Source organism: Plecotus auritus, assembly GCF_963455305.1.
Source record: "Plecotus auritus genome assembly, chromosome: 1".
NCBI classification, from domain to species: domain Eukaryota; kingdom Metazoa; phylum Chordata; class Mammalia; order Chiroptera; family Vespertilionidae; genus Plecotus; species Plecotus auritus.
In genome coordinates this window covers 15,038,507-15,061,760 of record NC_137770.1, presented here as the reverse complement: position 1 = coordinate 15,061,760, position 23,254 = coordinate 15,038,507, and the positions used below count along the sequence as shown (strand labels likewise).

At 39.9% G+C, this 23,254-nt stretch overlaps 1 protein-coding gene across 11 annotated transcripts in view; it reads right to left on the bottom strand.

Moving 5' to 3' along the window:
- The window catches only part of EML5 (EMAP like 5), a 122,951-nt gene that overhangs the window by 55,352 nt on the left and 44,345 nt on the right, over positions 1-23,254 (bottom strand). For all 11 annotated transcript variants that reach the window (XR_013961430.1, XR_013961431.1, XR_013961432.1 and 8 more), the window contains 4 exons: positions 22,805-22,916; positions 20,891-21,018; positions 16,243-16,384; positions 1,719-1,871 (listed from right to left, as the gene is read on the bottom strand). Coding sequence is in view for 8 of the 11 variants with exons in the window: in XM_080684417.1 (XP_080540543.1) it covers positions 1,719-1,871; positions 16,243-16,384; positions 20,891-21,018; positions 22,805-22,916 (535 nt within the window). In the remaining 3 variants the exon portion in view is untranslated. The remainder of the gene's footprint in view (positions 1-1,718; positions 1,872-16,242; positions 16,385-20,890; positions 21,019-22,804; positions 22,917-23,254) is intronic.

The window sequence follows — 23,254 nt, the reverse complement described above, 5'->3', positions numbered from 1 at the left end:
AGGTTCTCTTATTAATAGTATATAGAAATTGATGGAACAAAAATATAATTTCAAAAGCATTAAGATTAAAGTGAAGATAGTCCCTCCAATCCTTTTATGTTACAAACTAGAGGCCCGGTGCACAAAATTCGTGCACAGGGGTGTATGTCCCTCAGCCCAGCCTGCACCCTCTCCAATCTGGGACCCCTAGAGGGATGTCCGACTGACCGTTTAGGGATCAGGCCTAAATGGTCAGTCGGACATCCCTCTCACAATCCAGGACTGCTGGCTCCCAACTGCTCGCCTGCCTGCCTTCCTGATTGCCCCTAACCGCTTCTGCCTGCCAGCCGTATCACCCCCTAACCACTCCCCCGCCAGCCTGATTGATGCCTAACTGCTCCCCTGCCAGCCTGATTGCCCCTAACTGCCCTCCCCTGCCGGCCTGGTCACCCCTAACTGCCCTCCCTTGCAGGCCTGGTCCCTCCCAACTTCCCTCCCCTGCTGACCATCTTGTGGCGGCCATCTTGTGTCCACATGGGAGCAGCCATCTTGTGTGTTGGAGTGATGGTCAATCTGCATATTACTCTTTTATTAGATAGGATAGGGGTCTGGTGCATGGGTGATTCCATTTACTGAGTTGGGCCAGCTGGTTTGCCCTGAAGGGTGTCCCGGATCAGGGTGGGGGTTCCCTTGGGGCATGGGGCGGCCTGGGCGAGGGGCCTGTGGTGGTTTGCAGGCTGGCCACGCCCCCTGGCAACTCAAGCAGAGGCCCTGGTATCTGGGATTTATTTATCTTCTACAATTGAAACTTTGTAGCCTTGAGCGGAGCCAAGCCTCCTGCTTGCTCCATGGCCACAGTCATTTCTGTTGGGATTTATTTATCTTCAATAATTGAAACTTTGTAGCCTTAAGCGGAGGCCAAGGCAGGCCAGGGCTGCAGAAGCTTGGCTTCCTCCATCACGGGGGCAACTCAAGCCTCCTGCTCTCTCCAGCTCCGTGGCTGCTGCCATTTTTGTTGGGATTTATTTATCTTCTATAATTGAAACTTTGTAGCCTTGAGTGGAGGCCTAGGCTGGCCAGGGTGTGTGGAAAGCTTGGCTTCCTCCATTGCCGGGGAAACCCAAGCCTCCTGCTCGCTCCATGGCCACAGCCATCTTGATTGGGTTAATTTGCATACTCGCTCCTGATGGGCTGGTGGGCATGGCTTGCGGATGTAGCGGAGGTATGGTCAATTTGCATATTACTCTTTTATTAGATAGGATGAAGAAACTAAAACTCAGAGCAGTGCCTGGGCCCAAGTCACACAGAAAATCTGGTGACTGGTTTGGCACTAAAGGTATTTTGCCACTGTTCTCATACAGGGCTTTTACCTCTCACCATACTGCCTCTTCTAGTAAAAAAAAAAAAAAAAAAAAAAAAAAGTGAAATTCTTAGATAAAATAACAGTTAATAGCCCTGGCCAGTGTGGCTCAATTGGTTGAGCATGGTCCCATGCACCAAGAGGTAACTGGCTCAATTCCCGGTCAGGCACATGCTGGAGTTGTGGGCTCAATCCCCAATAAGGGGCATGCAGGAGGCAGTCGATCGATTTTTCTCTTTCTCCCTATCCCTTCCTCTCTCTCTAAAAAATTAATAAAAGCATATTTTAAAATAACAGCTAATAAAAATCATGCATTGATTTATTTATGCCATTGCCAGACCCAAGTTAATAATCAAAAGTGATTTCAATGGAATCTTACCTGGAGAGAATCGGATATCTGAAATAATATCTTTTCTGTGGTGAAAAGATACAAGATCCTCGAGAGTATCTGCATTTGCCATTAAGAAACTTCCATCACAGAGACCTACAGCTAAAGCTTTACCATCAGGAGAAAAACAGCAGCATCGTCCACCTAAAAGAGGAAGACAGCGTATGTCAGGTGACTTTCTTTTATTAAAAAAAGTATGTACTTAAAGAGCCTTTCATTTCAAAGAGGATTCCTATACTTATCACAGCCTCAAATCAACATTAAAAAGGAATCAAGAGATCCAGGTAATAAAGTCTTCTATGGAAATCAATGGTATGGAATTTTAAGCAATAATTAATACAAACCATTCATTCCCTCTTCTGAAAGTAACAAAATCAAGTACTGAGACTCACCTTAAAAGAAATTAAATTGTTGAACAAGAGTGAGAGTTTTCAAATAATATAAAAAGCCAATGACATATGTGGAAAATTTTTTGGGGGGTGGGTGGTTTCCTTTGTAGTTTCTATCCAACGAATCAGAAATTAAAGATATAAAGTCATCTTTATAAAAATGCTTTCAAATTTTAAAAAATCTGAAAAAAAGCAATTATTAGTTTAAGCTAGGAATAGCTATCTATACATTTCAAAACCACACATGAAGAAATAATAATGATTATTTTATTTTTTCGAAAATAAGGGTTAGTGCTGCATTGGCAGCCACATGAAAATGAGCTTTCCCAATAGTAGGGGAAGCAGCAGGCACATTACAATTCCTAAGACTTGGTACCTTGTGCAAAATTTGGAAAGGAAGGGATTGGGGTACAGCTGTTATAGAATGAAAAGTTATGGAATGAATTAAGATCAAGTAGTTATTTAATTATGAAGCATATAATGAAGAAATCTAGGCCATGGTTTTTGAGATTTAAGAGTCAAGAGATGACGACATGGAGCAGGGTGGCAGCAAAAGAGGTGATGAGAAATGGCAGGATTTGGATATTTTGAAGATAGAGCTGGCAAGACTTGGACGATGGACTAAAAGAAAAAGGCCAAACTCAAGGAAGGCTATGTTTTTGTTTGAATGGTGATTCCATTTACTGAGTTGGGGAAAAATTAGAAAAGGTAGAAATTTTGGTTTTTATCCACTAAGTTAAGGATGCCTAAGAACAACTCAAGTGAAGACATGACAGAGCCAATTCTTCTCTGGAGCTCCAGGGAGAAGAGGCTGAGAGATAAATATGGGAAGCAGTATCATACAGATAGCTACAGCCAAGAAACTAGATAACAACTTATTAATTTACTAGAGGCCTGGTGCATGAAATTTGTGCACTTGAGGGGGGGGGTTCCCTCAGCCCTTGGGGGATATCTGACTGATAGCCCATGGGGAGTGGGCCTAAGCCAGCAATCGGACATCCTTAGCACTGCCATGGAGGCGGGAGAGGCTCCTGCTACCACTGCTGTGCTAGCCAGCCGTGAGCCCGGCTCAGGGCTTCTGTGGGAGTGCGCTGGCCACCAGGGGGCAGCTCCTGCATTGAGCATCTGCCCCCTGGTGGTCAGTGTGCGTCAGAGTGACCAGTCATTCTGCTGTTTGGTCGATTTGCATATTAGCTTTTTATTATATTGGATTGCCACTCAGCTCCAAATCCACCCCTTTTTCCTGGTATGTGATACTGGAGCTGGACCCTGTAGACATTTTCCCTTTGCCAGCTGCCTTGGTTTTGGCCAGTAGGAGGTGCTGAAGGGCCCCTTACAAGGCAAAAGCAGAAGGAAGGAACTTTTCTGGGGCGCTTACGGGGGAGTTTCTCTGACACCACAGCAGATCAGCCCTCTGGCAAGTTTCTTTTCCACTGGCTGGTTGTAGTTCCTGTGACACCCACACCCTCTCCAAAAAGATCTGAATCTCAGCCTGGGGAAAGAGGGAAAGGGTCCATCCTCTGACTTCATTCCTTGTCTTGTCCACTAGCCCTGTGGGTGGGAGCTGCTTTCTGCAGTTGCTACTTCTATACCCCTTAAGAATCCTTTTTTCCAAACCCTTTTATTAGCTAACACTTCCTATTAAATTTTCCCTGTTCAAATTCCTGGGGTATCAGTCAAGAAACTGTTTCCTGTTTCTTGACTGATATAGAATCGGTACTGACGTGGTCATAGGAGACAGACCATTAAAGAGAGGAGGACTTCTGGAATTGGTTTGGTCATGTCTGCGTTTGAGCACAGTGCTAATCTTTGCCAATGAGAAATGGGATGCTTAGTAATACAAGGTATGCACTGGCATAACAATTAGTTAAGTTATATCCTGCGATTGATTATGATACGTATCTACTGAAATAAGTGCCCCAGGAGACCAAAAGGCTATTGTCCTTGACCATTACAAAAAGAACGATGACCACAAAGACTGTGTTGTGCAACTGAGTGCATGGACATTGATAGAAAGTAGTAAGCTCAGATCTCAAAATTCTCAGCACGAGTTATGGTCTGAATAAAGAGAGAGCTTCCAGGCAAATCTTTAAAAAAATCTCTGACAGGGCTGATATTGCTGAAAATTAAACACAAAATTTATTTGTGTTGGTTTAAAATTTACAACTTAAAATCAAAGCCTCACCAAGTTTCTTATGTGAAAGTTAGGGTATTGATTGGGAAGACAGGGAAGGCTGAAACTTGGAATGCAATCATCGGGTTGAAATCTGACAAAACTGAGAATCCTGAATGTACATTCTGAGTCTCACTGGCCAGTGCAAAGAGGCTGCTTGCTCTCCTGTCTACAAGAGGAGTGATTTTCTGAGGCAGAAGCCTTGGCAAGGAGACACTTTGCGTCTGAAGAACCATCATAGCCACTCATTCCTCTGCTGTCACTAGTCCCCCAGCTCGGATCTCATCCCAGCATGCTCTAGGGCAGTGGTCGGCAAACTGTGGCTCGCGAGCCGCGGTTTGCCGCTCTGTTGACTAATGAGTTTGCCGACCACTGTGTAAGGCATTACCCGTACCCAGAAGTTTTGACCTCAGGTTAAAGACATTACTACATTATTAAAATGTTTTTTAAGTGTTTTTCCCTAAGGCACTGGTCGGCAAACTCATTAGTCAACAAAGTGGCAAACTGCGGCTCGTGAGCCGCATGTGGCTTGCGAGCCGCAGTTTGCCGACCACTGCTTTAGGGCAGAGGTTGGAAAACCTTTTGATAAAGGACCAGATACCAAATATTTTCAGTTTTGTGGGTCATATAGTCTCTGTCACAACTACTCTGCTCTGTATTGTAGTGCAAAAGTAGACTTAGATAATACATAAAAGATGGGCATGATTTTGCTTCCATAACATTTATTTACAAAATCATGGGCTGGGTTTCATCCATGGGCTAACACCTGATACAAAGGAAGGACTCCCAAAAGATTAGGGAGATAAGAATGTTAAAATAGATTTTTCATATGCAACCTGCACACCCACCCATGACCTACACCCTCCAAAAAAGTCTAGAAAATAGCCCCTTCACGAAGGCAATGAGAAATACATTGAGAGGGCAGCTCTGCATCCTTGATGAGCTCTGTGACTGTCCTCCTGCGTGGGTCAGGAATGGGACGGGTCCCCATTGACATGGGCTCCCTGTTTCAACCAGCATAACCTGGAGAAGCAGAGGCAAGAAGCATCACAACCACCGAATACGGCGTGTATTCTTTTTAGCAAAAAGGCAGCAGGGATGTAGTGATAATCGGAATGTGGTGGCCTGTGGGGATTTCTGTTGGGCTAATTTATCACGGTGTCTCCAGAAATGAAACCGATGAGGAGACTACTAGATTCGTGATTGATTTATATAATAGAAAAAACTCCATACTGGGTGACTAAAAAACCTGACTTAAATCACCACTTAAATACCACAAGGGAGAGTTGCAGATTCTCAACCACTTTTCAGACCTGAGCCAATTTATACTCAGAGCCCCTTGATTAAAGGGGAGGCCAGGCCCATTAAGGAAGAACTCAGCAGCATTGCCACAATATATAAAGTACATTTTCTTCCAAGCATCCGTGGCCACTTATTAGGATGACTGTGACTGAGAAAAAAAATCCAAGCTTTCAGGAATTACCAGACACAAGCTCTGAACTGACATTAATTCTTGAGACTACAAAGCACTGCTGTTGTACACCAGCAAAAGTGGGCCTATGGGGAGCACGTGGTAGGTGCAGATTTAGTCCAGTTTTGAGTCAGTGCACTCAGGTGGTCTGTGGACCTCACCCAATTCCTGAATTGGAAGAGATATACTTGGCAACCGGTAGGGTCCTCTACACTGACTCTGTGCGCCATGGGCTGAGGTCATTACAACAGGAAGAACTAAGTGAAAACCCTAGAAATTCCTCTCTCTACCAAGACAATAAGCCAAAGCAAAACTGCACGCCTGACAACCGCAAACATCAGTGACACCACCTCCGACCTGCAACAGCAGGAGAGTACCTGCCACGCCATCATTACGACTTGCCTGCTTGGTCTGGGCGCTCAAATCAGGTGGATTTTAAGGTTACAACTATGGATAATATGTTTATTCCGTAGTGACTCTAACTGAAGTTACTCTTCCAGATGCATTCTTCTAGATCTTTCCTAGAGCAAATTAGCACAGCCCCTAGCGTTTTGCATGCAGCCATCGCCCTGATTAGTGCTTTTTTCTCCATATCAATTTGTAAGGACAACCACAAGCGGTTTGCTTTTACCTGGCTGGTATCTGTGTACACCTTCAAAGCCTTGCCTCAGGGCTATTTCAACTCTCCTGTTCTTTGCCATAATATAGTCCACAGAGATCCTGATCGTCTCGACATTCCACAAAACATCCCAATGGTCCACTACATTGATGACATTATGTTGAATGGATCTGGGGAGCAGGAAGCAACAAGTACTTTAGATGCCTTAGTAAGACATAAGCAAATCAAGAGCATGGCAGATAATCCCACAAAAATTCAGGGACCTGCCACCTCAGTGAAGTTTCCGGGGACCCAATGATCTGGGCTATGTCAAGATATTCTTTCCACAGTGAAAGTCAAGTGGCTGCACCCCACATCACCTACCACAAACAAAAGGAGCAAAATGCTTGGTAGGCCTTTTTGGTAGCAACATCAACCACATCCGAATGAGCTGTTTCTACCTATCTATCAAGTCACCAGCGTCCAGCGGGGCCAAGCAAGCTGATTTCTCACTGGGCCTTATGACCCAGCAGATCCAGTGATGCTCAACGTGTCCGTGGTAAACGGGTGCTGCACGGAGCCTCTGGAAGGCCACCAAGGAGAATCACATTGCAGAGCTCAGATTTGAGAGAAAATCCATGCCCTCCTTTATAGATAAGTATTTTCCTTTTGAGAAGCTGCTCCCGGTTTGCTACAGAACTGGTTAGAGAGTAAATGCCTAACTCTGGGATATAGGTGACTATGTGTCCAGAGCCTTCCTATCATGACCTGAAACTTTGTGGCCAACCTAACCACAACTGGGTGTGCACAGCAGCAATCCATCAGGTGGAAATGGAGTATAAAAGATCAGGCTTGGCCAGACCTGGAAGTTACAAGTAATTTGCATGAACAGGTGCATCAGAATCCTTCAACAGTAATTCTCACTGCAATGCCTCCTCTCTCTCTGTCTCTACCTCTGGTCTCATAGGTATTCCTTCTGATCAGTTGGCTGAGGAAGAAAACAAACGTAGCCAGGTTTACAGATGCTTCTACACAGTATGTTTGTACCCATCCGAAAGCAATGCAACCCCACGCAGGGGTGACCCTGAAAGACGCTCTGCCCAGACAACAGCTTCTGGCCTGGGTGGTTTTTCTCTTAAGCAGTGATCCTGCCATTCAGCCCTGGCCTGTGCCCTCCAGCAGGCTTTCCTTCCCCAGCGAGCACGCGCACTGTCCCACTGAGACCTGCAGCCTCCAGCGAGCTTCCTCACCACTGGCAGACCGTGTTCTGATGGCAGCCACAACTTTTCCAAATGAGGTCTGAGTTTCCATCAAGTTCTTTCCTCGTTCCCTCTCTGCAGCTAACTAGGGCTAGTGTCTGCCTTCTATTGTGGCTGCTTTTATAGCTTTTTCAGTAGGTAACCACATTTTACTAATTAACTGTTCTTTTTATTAAATTTTCCTAGTTCAAATGACTAGCATGGTCTCTGTGTTCTGACTGAACAATGACTGGTAAAACACCTGAAGTGGGAGTGTACATATGGGAAAAGGAAGGCCAGGGAGAGAACCCCAGAAGCAGTTGTGCATGTAGAGAGCGGGAAGAGGAGGCAGGACCATCAGAGGAAACAAGGAAAGAAGGCAGTCAATAGAAGGGGAACCTGAGCCAAGTGAGGAAAGCATTTCAGAGGAGAAGGAACGATCAATTACGTCCAGCTAGCTGTAGGTGATTAAGATGAGGACGGAGAGCGGGCCAGGAGATTGGCAGGTTCAACGGACCAACAGAGATAAAAGCCCAACTGCGGCGGTTTGTGACGGAGCGTCAGCTGCTGTGCTCTGAGGGGCTCTGCCACACGGAGAGTGCTGGTGCGTCCAAGCCTCACAGATGCACATTTTTCTCAGCCCTGTTCAGCTGGTTGGGGCAGAACAGAGCAGGTGGAAAGATGAGTTCAAGTAAAGATTAATATAACAAGAATCCTTAAAAACTGAAAACAAAAACTCCCCAGGGATCAAAAATAAAAAGCGGGCAGAAAACTAAAGCAATAGAATAAGGTCACATATTCCCGAGGGCAGAAGAGACTAGTCTTGCCTCAGGGCCTCCTGAGTAAAACTGGAATTTTTGAGGAGCTATATATTAACTAGAGGCCCTGTGCACGAAATTCATGCACTTGGGAGGTCCCTCAGCCTGGCCTGTGCCCTCTCGCAGTCCGGGAGCCATCGGGGAATGTCCAACTGACAGCCAAGGGGAGTGGGCCTAAGCTGTCAGTCAGACATTCTTAGCGCGGTTGCAGAGGTAGGAGAGGCTCCCACCACCGCTGCTGTGCTCACCAGCCATGAGTCCAGCTTCTGGCTGAGAGGCCCTCCCCCTGTGGGAGCGCACTGACCACCAGGGGGCAGCTCCTGCATTGAGTGTCAGCCCCCTGGTGGTCAATGTGCATCATAGCGACCCGTCCTTCCCCCGTTTGGTTGATTTGCATATTAGCCTTTTATTACATAGGATTGTATTAATATAATACTGGTTTCCAAATTTGATGTTAATTTTAAGTTCCAAAATACCAGTAGTGAAAATGTAATGCCATTATTTCCAAATTTAAAAATATTCTACTATCTGAATCATTAGCATCTTGAGACATCTGGAGTTATATACTGCATTGTTTTTTTTAATTCAACATGGGTTATATAAAGTATGCTTCTTTACCAGGTGTACCGGTTAATAATGCAGATTTTTGTGATCAAAGAAAACACAATAACTTCAAGAGAAACATCAAAAGTGCTTTATTCAAAGTAATGTCCATCGTTAGCTACACATTTCCCCCACTTTTCAGGTAATTTGTGGATACTTTCCAAATAGAACTTTTGTTTTGAGGCAAACCATTCAGAGACCCAATTTTCCACTTCGCATGTTTTGAAGTGCTGCTCAGAAAGTGCGTGTGCCATCCATTGGAACAAGTGGTAATCTGAAGGAGCAAGGTCTGGTGAATATGGCGGGTGGATTAATACTTCCAAGGCAAGATCTTTTAACGTGTCTTTAACTGGTTCTGAAGTGTGTGATGGTGCGTTATCATGAAGCAAAATTACTTTGCTGTGTCTTCTGGCCCATTCTTGGTCACTTTATGATCAAAGTGTGGTTCAAATTGATTATTTGTTGTAGGTAGCAATCAGTATTAATGGTTTCACCTGGTTTTAGAAGCTCATAATACACCACACCTTCCACATCCCACCAAATGCAGAGCATTGTATTCTTTCTGAAGCGATTTGGCCTTGCAGTCGATGTTGATGGTTAACCTGGATCAACCCATGATTTTGTGCGTTTGGGATTCTCAAAATAAATCCACTTTTCATTGTCAGTCACAATTCGATGCAAAAAAAGACTTTCTTTCGTGCCGTTGAAGCAACATTTTACTGATGACTTTTCGTTTTTCCATTTGTCTTTCGTTCAGTTGATATGGCACCCATTTTCCTTCCTTTAAAATCTTTCCCATTGCTTGTAAATGATCGGAAATTTTTTAATGAGCAACATTTAATCTTTCTGCAAGTTGTTTTTGAGTTTGACACCCATCTTTATCCAATAATGCTTGTAATTGTTGGTCTTCAAACTTTTTTCGGTTGATCTGGACGTTCTTTGTCTTTCACATCAAAATCATCACTGTTAAAGCGTTGAAACCAGAGTTCACAAGTATCTTGAGATGGAGCATGTTCATCATAAGCTTCCCTAAGTATACAATAACTTTCAGCAGCACTTTTCTTCAAAATAAATCCATGAGTTAAAACTCCATGCTCTTTTTTTGGCACGAAATTTGACATTTTTAAGCGTAAAAGTATCTATGATGTTAACACTGTCAGAAAATTTGACATATGAAGTTTTGAAGCTTGCTGTCTATACAACAAAATAGCATATCAAATCATATATATATCAACATATGTGCAACTCCATCTATTGAAAAAAATCCGCATTATTAACCGGTGTACCTGGTAGTTTCTTACTTCTCTCAAGTTTTATAGAGAAAAGTCAACTACGCAAAGTTTCGGCTGAGAATAATGCTTACTCTAGTCCAATGACTTTGTAAAGTGGAACATTGGTTTCCTAGGGTTGCCATACAAAACTACCACAAACTGGGTGGCTTAAAACAACACAAGTCTATTCTCTCACAGTTCTGGAGGCTAGAACACCCCAGGTCAAGGTGTTGGCAGGGCCACCACACCCCCTCTGAAAGCTCTAGGAAAGATCCTTTCTTGCCTCTTCCTAGATTCTGGAGGTTGCCGACAATCATTGGTGCCCTTTGGCTTATACTAGTAGATGCCTTACACCTCAATTTCTGCCTGACAGTGCATCGCATTCTCCTTGTGTGTCTGTGTCCCTATGTCCTCATGTAGCCCTCTTACAAGGACACAGTCACTGGATTTAGAGCCCATGCTAATCCAGTTTCACCTCCTCTTACCCTGACTACATCTGCAAAGACTCTATTTCCAAATAAGGTCACATTCACAGGCACTGGGGGTTGGGACTCCACATATCTTTTGGGGAACACAATTCAACTCACATTAGACATAGTAATAATGAATTAGAGCTTCCTTCCATAAATCACATATCTAAAGACAAAGAGGATTGGAAATGCTTTCTTTGAAACAAACATAGCTTGCTATCAACAAAAGGACTACATACCTGTAGTCTCTATGAAAAAAAAAAGTTATTCAAAGAATGTTCTCAAAGCTGTCACACAAGAGATCATGTTATATGAAGATGAAAGAGGAAATTTAGAACTGGGTTAACTTGATTACTTATGTTTACAAATTTTGTATTTAAATACACTATTTAGTTTCACCGATTTTTACTTTCACAACTTTTCTTTTGATTTGTAAATGCCTTAAGAAATAAAATACAGCCGAAACCAGTTTGGCTCAGTGGATAGAGCGTCGGCCTGCGGACTCAAGGGTCCCAGGTTCGATTCCGGTCAAGGGCATGTACTGTGGTTGCGGGCACATCCCCAGTGGGGGGTGTGCAGGAGGCAGCTGATCGATGTTTCTCTCTCATCGATGTTTCTAGCTCTCTATCTCTCTCCCTTCCTCTCTGTAAAATATCAATAAAATATATTTAAAAAAAAAGAAATAAAATACAAATATTTAATTACATAAATTATTTTGTGTCAAAAAATATCCTCCAAATATCTGTATTTTCATTTTGCTCCAGAAATACAATCCCATCTCAAGGGAAGAATAGACTTAAAAAAATGTGCCTGGCAGAAAAGAAAGACATAGATGTGTCTACCCTGGCCTGGGTGCTAGAGGAGTTGAAAAATCATACTTGAGCATTCACAAACAGGGGTGTCTTGTGTAGATTGTAGATTTGAAGCTATAATATTCACATGATCTAAGCCAGTGGTTGGCAAACTCATTAGTCAACCGCGGCTCACGAGAGTTTGCTGACCACTGATCTAAGCAATCCCAATCAAAGAAATTAATTGTTAGTAGTTCTGGATGGTAGCACCACAGGCATGTGGCAGAAGAAAATGCAAAATCTTCAATTCAGACCTCAGAGGATTCCCACAGGTAAAGAAAGCCAAACAAGCATGAACTTAAAATCCAAATTTTCAAGCACACAAGAAAACGGACTGCCAGGATGGCGTCAGCAGGAAAACAGCCTCAAAACAGCAGAAAGGAAAACACAGCGTGGTCAGATCTGCAAGGCTGTCAAATAATTAGATTTTTTAATATATGTTTTTATTGATTTCAGAGAGAGGAAAGGAGTGGGAGAGAGAATCATCGATAGGCTGCCTCCTGCACGCCACCTAGTGGGGATTGAGCCCGAAACCTGGGCATGTGTCCTGACCTCCAGGTTCATGGGTTGACACTGAACAACACTGGCTGGACAAATAACTACATTTTAGGTTTTTTATCTGATTAGATAAGATTAAAGGCATAAAGAAGAAATATAAAACATAAGTAAGAAATAATATAAAAAATCTAAGGCAAATATGAAAACACACAGAAATCCTAAAAATAAGAATTATCAGAATTAAATACAGAATGGGTAGGTCAAACAGAAGGTGCTATAAAAAAGTTTTTCAGAGCTAGAATACTAGTAAAGACCTTAAGAAAATTTCCAGAACACTACACAGAGAGACAGAAAGAAAATATAAAATTAGCTAAGACATAAAATAATAGTGTAGAAGTAAAAAATAAAAAGTCTATTAAAAATTCAGGTTTGAGGGGAGCTATGGGGAAAAAAAGGAGAAACAATTGTAATAATCTGAATAAATATTAAAAAAAAAATAAAAAAAATAAAGAACCTAGATTACTTTTTCTCGTAAAAAAAAAAAAAAGCAAATAAATAGATTGATCAGGTCAAAAAAAAAAAAATTCAGGTTTGATTATAATTAACAGCTGAAGCCAGGGGATAAAAATTTCTAACAGGAACTTTCCAATACACCATTATTCATATACATGTAAAAGGCTGGCAAATATTTAGAAAGTATTTACAGACATCAAGAATATGGACATTATTCATGCTGCATATTCATACTTCTGGTTATTCTATAACTAGTTACTATAAAATTGAATTATTTGTTTGGCAAAATTCTCATAAGATAGTCTACATTAACTATAATGACTTTTTAAATAAAATGTTAAGCCTCGGGACCATAAATCCTATATATTCATTTATAAAAGAAAAATGCATTTGTTTACTGAATGTTTAAAAGCAATAACCGTGTTTTATAATATTTAAACCAGAATAACTTCAGTAATTTTGTTAGAATTAACTCAACCAGTATAAAACCATACATATCCCTTTGCAGTTATAAAAATCCACCTGATTTCCTCTTGAATCAATGATGACAAACATTTTTAAAACATGGTTATAGAAGAATATGTAAAAACAAAAATACAGAATCATGACTCTCTTCTGCAATCCTATATAATAAAAGCATAGTATGCAAATTGTCCCCTCGATCGGGAGTTCATCCGGAAGTTTGACCAGGGGGAGGGGCTGGCCGGGGGAAGGGAGGGAGTACCCGGCTGGCAGCTGGCAGCCGCTAGGGACACTACCAGTGCACGAATTTCGTGCACTGGGCCTCTAGTCTAATATAAAGATCCAGTCCTAAAAGGAGCCAGTACTTCTGGCAGACAATTCTTCAGGACTTATACAAGACAAATCCACAGAGTTAGGAAGCACGCCAAATCCTAAACAGAATATACTAAAATAAAATACATATATGCATGATTTTATTAAATTACAGCACTATAGAACAAAGTAAAAGAGACAGTAGAAACCAAGGAATAATAACTCTCAACTAAGAACTCCAGAAGTGGTTAAATAAACATTTAAGAATGAAAGTGAAAAATCAAAACATGTTCAGACTATAGTGTAACTAAGGGCAGGGCGGTGGCAATAGTCCACCCTGAGTGGCAATGCACTGCCTACTGAGAATTTAAAACAACAATAATAAAACTGAATAAAAAGAGTTTGCTTTTTAAGAATTGTGATGTGTGATAAAATACTTCAGCTGCCAGAATAGACCACTCCCACCAGTCTGTTCTTACTATGCCACTAATTTGGACAAAGGAAGCTGAAGGAATTTCCAACAAATCTTTTTTTTTTTTTAAATATATTTTATTGATTTTTTACACAGAGGAAGAGAGAGGGATAGAAAGTTAGAAACATCGATGAGAGAGAAACATTGATCAGCTGCCTCCTGCACGCCCCCTACTGGGGATGTGCCCGCAACCCAGGTACATGCCCTTGACCGGAATCGAACCCGGGACCCTTCAGTCCGCAGGCCGATGCTCTATCCACTGAGCCAAACCAGTCAGGGCTCCAAAAAATCTTTATTAAAGAACTCTAAGACTGTATTTTAGGAAGAAAGAAAATGATCAAGAAAAAAGTCTGAGATATAAGAAGAAAAAATGAACAAAGAAATGTATAAGCATAGATAACCTAAGTAAACTGCATAAAACAATAATATCTAATTGAAGTGGATTAAAAAACCCAGAAATCCTAAAAAAATAAAAAGTAAAACTACCATATAATCCAGCAATTCCACTCCTGAGTATTTATCTGAAAAAAGCAAAAACACTAACTCAAAAATATATATACTCCTCTATTCACTGCAGCATTATTTACAATAGTCAAGATATGAAAACCACCAAAGGGTCCACTGATGGGTGAATGGATAAAGAAAATGTATTTCTCACTCACATGCACGCACACATGCACACACACACACACACACACACACACACACGCACGCACGCGCACACACACACACAAACACACACACAATGAACTATTATTTAAATAGCCATAAAAAAAGAGTGAAATCTTGCCATTTACAACAACATGGATGAACCTTGAAGGCATTGTGCTACTAATACTAAAGTAAGTGAGACAGAGAAATCCAAATACCATATGATCTCCCTTATATGTGAAATCAAACAAACCCAAAGCTCATAGATACAGAGAAATTGGGGGCGGGCAAAATGGGTGAAGGAAGTCAAAAGGTACAAACTTCCAGTTATAAAATAAGACATGGGGTGTAATGTACAGCATGGTGACTACCGTTAACACTGTATCCCATATTTGAAAATTACTGAGAGAACAGACCTTAAACATTCCCAGCACAATAAAAAAAATTTTGTAACTCTGTATGGTGATGTATATATTAACTAGATTTACTGTGATAATTTTACATTATATACAAATATCCAATCACTGTATATCCAAAACTAACATAATGTTATATGTCAATTATACTTCATTTAAAAAAAGAAAAAGAAAATATGATGGGTGTTAAAACCAAGTATGTTCCAAATTTGACTCATCAGGACTGCCTAGGGTCCTGTGAAGAAAAGAATATTTGGTAGCACGGTTTTTCTGTGTACACAGAAGTGTGACTGTGGTTTTGGAATCCGTTTTAACTTTTCACACTTATAATTCAAGTACAGAACCACTGAAATATTTGGTAATTCTAATTCTTGCCAACAAACAAACAAACCACCAGAGAATGAAAAGGCTGGACATCAATAACTTTAAAAAAAGGAAGTACAGTGGCCGGAGTTCAAGCGTTCTGGAGATTGTGATTAACTTCAGTTTTGTTAAGGATACATGTTAAATATTTAACAGTAACCCTAGAAGAAGAGGACAGACTCTGTAACTTTTAAGAAAATAGAAGGAAGTAAGAGTAAATTCAATGACTGAATTACAAATTCATGTTACTAGTTACATAACTTCAGCAGGCCCTTAGTGCAGCTAGACAGATGCTGCCCTTCATCTACTGATTCTATCACATTCCTCACAATTTCCAACTTTTTCAACCAGCGTTCCGCCTACTATTATCCTCATGCCATAAGGGCTCTGTATGTCCCCATTGGCCCTCAGCTGATAGAAACAGCCTTGCTCCAGCAACTGAACCCTCTGTCTCTCTACCCGGATAGGCCAGTCTCATTTGCCTCCTACAAATGTGCTCAGTTCTGTTTCACCCTAAAATATTCTGCCATCAACTCTGCTACTTTTTTAAAATATATTTTTTATTGTTGGTCGTATTACAAATATGTCCCATTTCCCCCCTCTGCTACTCCTTTTGAAGTTAAGGCCTTCTTTCTTAGTTTTTAATTTTGAATTACACATACTCCGCAGTCATAAAGGGTAGAAAGCTTAGCTTCGGTTTCTTCCTATATTTTTTCTTCCAACATGAACCAGCTGAAAACTGGCATGGGATAGGCATGAGCACAGGAGGTCCCATAAAGCAAAGACTTTATAAGATAATTAATTTTGTTTATATAGCATCATGAGCAAGTGGACAGAGAATGGATATTTAGTCTTTTATAATATACTGACCATTGCTTTCTTACGTTTGTGAGGGCTATAAAAATTGTGATAACTTACTCTATGTTCAAGTCTGAGAGCCTCTTACCCTTTTTCAGTTTCCGGACAGCCAGCATACAGTGACTAGGAGAGAGATCCCAAATTCTCAAGGTTTTGTCATCACTTACAGTAGCACAGATGGGCAGATAAGGATGTGTGGCCAAACCCCACACTTCTCCTTCCATGTGTCCCTATATAGAAAACACAGTTAAGATAAATTTAACCTAAAGCTATGTGGATTTAGAAAACAACTAAAGACAACTTTTGATAATACATGATAATGATAGAATAATGAATAATGAGTAAGTCTACTAAAACTTTTCTCTTTATCTTCGGAATACACTATAAAACACCTTTGTAACAACTTTATCTCCACAATTACAATACAATCAAGCTACTATGAAAAGTAGCTTAAAATCCTAAAACATTCACTGGATGAAGAAAGTAGAAATTGGCTGCCCTCGAATGGTAATAAATGCCACGTAGGGGGAACAGCCTGCATTACAGATAAGGAGTTCCACAACCTCCTCACCAGTAAATGTGGTGAAAATAATAATAAAAATACAGCACACATTGCAAGTCTCTGGAAATGGTTCCAAGGAAAAGCAACAAGTGAAGAAACATTTACTCAGACAATCTAAATGAACAGTGAGTATCTGCAATATTTGAACTGAGACCCACTCCTCTTCTCCCTCTTCCTAACTCATTGTTGTGGAAACTCCACAACAGACGGATGAAACCAAGAACACTCCCCCTCCTAGTCACCAGTTATCAGTTAGGGGGTATCTTCCCAGAAGGGGCAGGTGTCAGCATTTCTCATCCTGCCCCCAGTACCTGCTACTGATGCTAACGTCTTGGCAGGTGCTGCTGAGAGGTGGGATCTCCCCTCTTCGGCCCACCCACATTCTGAAATGTTGCCCGACCCAGGCTACAGTGCCCCTGAGCAATCTGAGATCTCAGTGTCAACCCAGTAAGGCCTGAAGCTACTGCTCCCTCCCTAGCCCCCCCCCGCCCAGCCACACACACACCAAGCACTCAGAATCTAAAGGAAAGAGCACTCCATTGTCCTCACCCTCAACTCCAGAGCCTTGGATGGAGCTTTTGACTGGGGTGAGAAGAAAGCCATAAAAGAGCTTCTAATCTCTTCTCAAAGGAACTGATTTCATTTAGTGCCAATGTGTAAAGTTCTGGCCTAGAGGTGGTCTCAAAAAACGATGGAGGCAGCAGGTGGTGATGAAATGTAATTGGCAGACTCCAGGGACATACAGACTAAATCGAAAGTCAGCTAGCTTGTCCAAGAGAAGCAGGGAAAACTCAGGGATAGCTGGGAGGAGACTGCTTAAAAAGTAAAAAAATTAACAAACAAAATCCCATGCTAACCTAGGGAACTGTTCCTTTTAAGAAGCCTGAATTTAATTGGTTTAGACTGTGGGTCAATTTATGTTCCAGGGAAATGTGGAAAACAACAGAGGTTTAATGGCTGGTGGTGGTCAGGGAAAGAGGCCACCAGAGGAAAGAACACTCCCCCAATCATTGTATGAAGCCGATATTACCCGAATACCAACACCAGAGAGACACTACAAGAAAACTACAGGCCAATATACCGTATAAAATACTGGCAAACTAATTTCATTATAGAATTATACACCACAACCAAATGGAATTCATACCAGGAATGCAACGTTGGTTTAAAATCTGAAAACTAATTAATGCAATACATCATTATCAATAAAACAATAAACCAAAACCACATGATAATTTCAACTGATAGAGAAAAAGCATTTGACAAATACTTTGGAGGAAAACATGAGACAAACTTGGAAGAAAAGAATAATTCCTCAACCTGACAAGGGGCATCTACGAAAAATCCACAGTTAACACTGGAGTTAATGGTGTTAGATTTCCTCCCTAAAATTAGGAACACGACAAGGATGTCTGCTCTCATGACTTCTATTCAACATTGTGCAGAGAGTCCAGTCAACTGATTGGGCAAGAAAAAGAAATAGGCATCCAAATTAAAAAGGGGGAAGTAAAACTATCTCTATTTGCAGATGACACAATCTTGTGTACAGAAAATCCTAAAAAATCCACTAAAAAACTACTAGAACTAATAAATAAGTCACTTTAATAAGATAATTATGGGACTTGTACACTGAAAATTATAAAGCACTGTTGAAAAAAGTTAAAGATCTAAGTAAATGGAGAGATCGATCCCATGTTCGTGGATGACAGGACTTGATCTTGTTAACAGGCATACTTCCCACACTGATCCACAGGATCCTGCTGCTGCTAATATTGCTATACATGCTTTTTGGTATATACATATGAATACTCCTGTTCTGTACATACATTGCTACACTTTTAATTACTACAGTTTTATATTATATTTATTTCTAGCATGAAGAGTTTCTCCAAAATTTCTTGGCCACTTTAAAATATCTTTTTTTTTATTTCTGGATTTTAAATATCTTTTAAAGTCTCAGAATTTGTAAAAAATTTCATTAGGATTTAGATTATGATCATTTTGAATTTATAATTTATTCAGTTCTTTTATGTCTTTAGTAAAATTGTATACTTTTCTTAATACAGGCCTTGCATATTTTTACCGGTATTTATTCCTAATTATTTGTATAGTTTTATTTATGAGTACCCTTTTTGTGTTATTTTCTAACTGGTTATTGCTAATACATAGAACTACTACATTGATTTTTATGTGCTGATTTTGCACATAAGTTCTTAATAAGTTCTACTAAATTTTCAGTTTATTCTCTTGAATAGTCAATGTATAGGGTTATAATATCTGCAAATATTGACACTGCTGTTTCTAACATACCTTTTTTTATTTTGTTTTGTTTTACTAAACTGGCTAAAACCCAACATAGAGTTGAACAATAATGGCGAGAACTGGTATCCTTATCTTGTTCCTAATGCATAAGAGTATATTTGAAAACTTAAACTCTATAATAAGTATAAAAATATTAGAGTGTCATTTTATAATTATGAAATTATGTGTGGGTTGTGTGTTTTAGTAGTTCCATCTATGGATTCATCTGTGAAAGTATATTTATGTTATTATTTTCCAAGAAATCATAAACATGTTGAACACCATGATGCCATCATCTCTTTACTTCAATGGAATATTATGTGACTAAAATTAAAGTATAAGACATGAAAGTTTGACAGTTAATTTAATATAAAATGTTATTTGCTTATAAATTCTCCTTGGTACACCAGGATAGTATATTAACAATGAAGTATGTGCAATATTCTCATCTATGTTTCCTCTTTGGTATCTTAACAGGAGTGAAGCGAGGGTTAGAGAAAAAAAAAGTCTGTATTAAGAAAGAACATAATTATTTTTAAGGGTAAAAGGCAAACCCAAAATTGGTGTTACCATATAGAGTTGCATGAGTGCAATTTTTCATTAGGGTAAGTAAGCGATTTTCAATCGGTGCGCAGCAAGGATTTTGAGAACATGCAATACCTGACTATTTAGTAAGTGACACTGACCTCTTTTCCCTTGGATTGTCAAAAAAAAAACCAAAACAAAACAAAAAAAAAAACGACAACAGCCAACACAACAATAGTTATCCTGTGTGAATGAAACAAAATTATACTTTTTTTTGTCAGATTGGCAAAAAATATATTTCTTGTTGTGCCACAGAATTTTAGTAATTACTTTATGTGTGCCATGAGATGAAAAAGGTTGAAAATCGCTGGGGTAGAGCCTACCTCACTTAGTGTATTTTACGCTGTCAATTTATTTCCCTCCCTACTTTTCAGAGAAAACGTAATACATACTGAAAATGTACATGTGAAAAATTAGTACAGCGTTCCCTGCTGTTTCATTTTACATTTCTACCACATACATTTTTTTATTTCTGGATTTAAAAAACGCTTTTATTAATTTCAGAGAGAAGAAGGGAAAGAAATAGATACATCAATGATGAGAGAAAATAATCAATCGGCTGCCTCCTGCACGCCCCCTACTGGGGATGGAGCCCACAACCTGGGCATGTGCTCTGATGGAGAATTGAACTCAACCTCTGGTGCCTGGGTTGTTGCTCAACCACTGAGCCAAACCACCCAGCATATATTTCTAGGTTTTTTTGTTGTTGTTTTATTATTGACATACAGGGTGGGGCAAAAGTAGGCTTATAGTTGAGAATACACAAAAGTTTATTCTGGTATTATTATTTATTATATAATTTTCCATACAAACTACAGTAAACCTACTTTAGCCCCACCCTTCATTTTCACTGATGTTTTCAGCAGTAAATTTTTAGCATACATTCATTTTTAAGTTTTCTAAGTTAGAAACTTGAGAAAGAATGAACTGAAGTTTCACAGAAAAACAATGGCCATAGGTTCAACAAATATACCTCAAAGAAATAAAATTAAATATGAAATAAATGCACTGGGTTAAATTAACTAAACCGTTTTTTCTTTCCATTGGTTTGTTTTACAGTAACAAATTACTTAAAATATTGGCTATTATCCCCATGATATCATGCACATTTATTTACTGAAGCTATGCATTTAGCTATAATTAAATGTAAATTTTTTGATATATAGTAACATTAACAAATATTTCTCTAATTAATTTAACATCATTTTCACCACTATCAACTTTAGCTCTTGGGTATTGTATCAACTGCATATTAAGGGATAAAAAGCATATTAACATTTGAAATTACCTGAACCAGAAGTGTTATTGGGCCACTTTTATCCACTTCTAGTATTTCACCATTCTTTGTGCCAACTAAAATATGACCATGTCCCAACGATATGGCACGTATAGATGGGTTATCTTCCAAGAGAAGACCTGAAATGTTAAATGCAGATGTTCCTCTAGGTATCAATTAGAATAATACAAGGATATATATATTGCCAAGGATGCTATTCTGACAATGAAAATCACATTACAAGGTTGCTTTCTCTTATATTTTAAGTATTCTAATAAATGCACTGCATTTCCCCCATTCAATTTACTAATCTCAAATGCAAGTACCACCTATATACTACAAATGTATGATTCTATATAATCCCAGATCCCCTACTATCATTCTGATAACTGTTTCTTTTCTCTTTATATCTGTACCTGCGTATCCACCTTCTGACCCTCTAAGAGCATGTATAATATTCTGGTTAGTAATTTTAATTCAACTCAATTTCAGATTAATTCATTTGTGTCTACTGTATCTAAGGCAGGCTTCAGAAATACATTGGTAAACATGATAGAGCCAGCTCCTGCCCTCACAGGGCATATAATGAGAAAAGCAGACCCTGTCTATATGAGAAGCATATTGAAAAAGGAGCATACAGTAAGGGAATCAACCCTTTTCTGGAAGGAGAATGGGAGGGAAAGGTATCATCCTAGAAGAAATAATGTTTGAGATTTGAAAAATGAATATTCGGCCATGTAACTGGAGGGAGGAAAAGGGAGAAGAAAGGCAAAGTCATGGCCAAAGTACAGTAGCTCCCCCCTCCATAGGGGATATGTTCCAAGACCCCCAGTGGATGTCTGAAACTGTGGATAGTAGCAAACCCTATGTTTTTTCCTATACAGACATACTTATGATAAAGTTTAATTTGTAAGTTAGGCATAGTAAGATATGAGCAACAATAGCTAATAATAAAATAGAACAATTATAACAATACACTATAATGAGAGTTATGTGAATGTGGTCTCTCTCTCTCAAAATATCATATTGTACTGTACTCACCCTTCTTCTTGTGATGATGTGAGATGATAAAATGCCTTATTAGTTAGTAATTTTTGCCTTTTTACTTAAAGGAAGCACTTTCTGGCTTCTTTCTGGCATGCCTGAGTTGCCCCATTACTACTTTTGTGCTTTGGGGCCATTATTAAGTAAAATAAAGGTTCCTTGAGCACAAAAACTGATACCACAACAGTGGGTCTAATAGCCGAGGCGGTTAAGTGACTCAAGGGTGGAGAGCAAATACAGCATGGCTGCACTGGGCAGAGAAGATCCACATCCCAGGCAGGACTGCAGAGAGGAGCACGAGATGTCTTCACACCACTCAGAACAGCACCAATCGAAAACGCATGAACTGTTCATTTCTGAAATTTCCCATTTCATATTTTGAGACCAATGTTCACCACAGGTAACTGCAACTGTAAAACGATGGCTAAGGGGGGACTACTGCACTAGCATATACCAGTAGAAAGGCCTGGAGGTCAGAGAGTGAGACACAGTGGCTTAACGTGCTGAGAGGAAGGGTAAAGCAAAGGAGGGCCTGCAAGGCTGGACAGGCAGGGCCAATAAAACACGGAGGGGAAACAAAACAAACTCCTGATTGGTGGTAAATGTGATGTTCACGTGGCAGTTTTCTTTGGAAAATTAAAAATGTTAAAAACTAACACTAAGAATCTTGTTTTTGGTTAACGTGTTACCCTGTATATCACAAAAAACAGTTTGAAAGGATAGCAGTGATTCCAGCATTCAGTTAAGTGGCTTCTCCCATTTAGCTCTGATGCCTGTCTAGTAACGAAGGAAAAATTTATTGCATGTGCTCTACCTCAGTGACCACAGGTGTTAATGAGCCATTACTCTTCTTCCCACAAAGTAAATTAAATCCCAAATCACCTTTAGATCCCGGGGCCAAAGCAGCTCTTTTTATCGCATACGTCTTGAGACATCTCTCAAAGGAGTCATCCCAAAGAGCGACGACACCATCTTTTCCTCCAGTCACAAATCCCTATGAAGTAAAGGTTTCAGTTAATAAAAATCCAAGTATTTCAAAACAATAAGCCTCTTCGTATGAAAAATTCTAGAGGAAAGCACATTTATAGGCAACAGTTACTGCTTGTAATGAGTGGAAATTAGTATAAGAATCCATTGCATGTTTTTAAACATCAATATGGAGCCTGCAAAAATATTTACAGTGGCACTACACATTCAACTTTTAGGACAGGCCTTTAAAGGCACAGTTTGTAAGCTGGAACCGTAAGGTAGCTCTACTACTTTCAGCAGGTCACATCTATTCTCCTGGAGGCTTCACAATCCTATCCTTCAAAAAGAAAGGTTAATATCAGG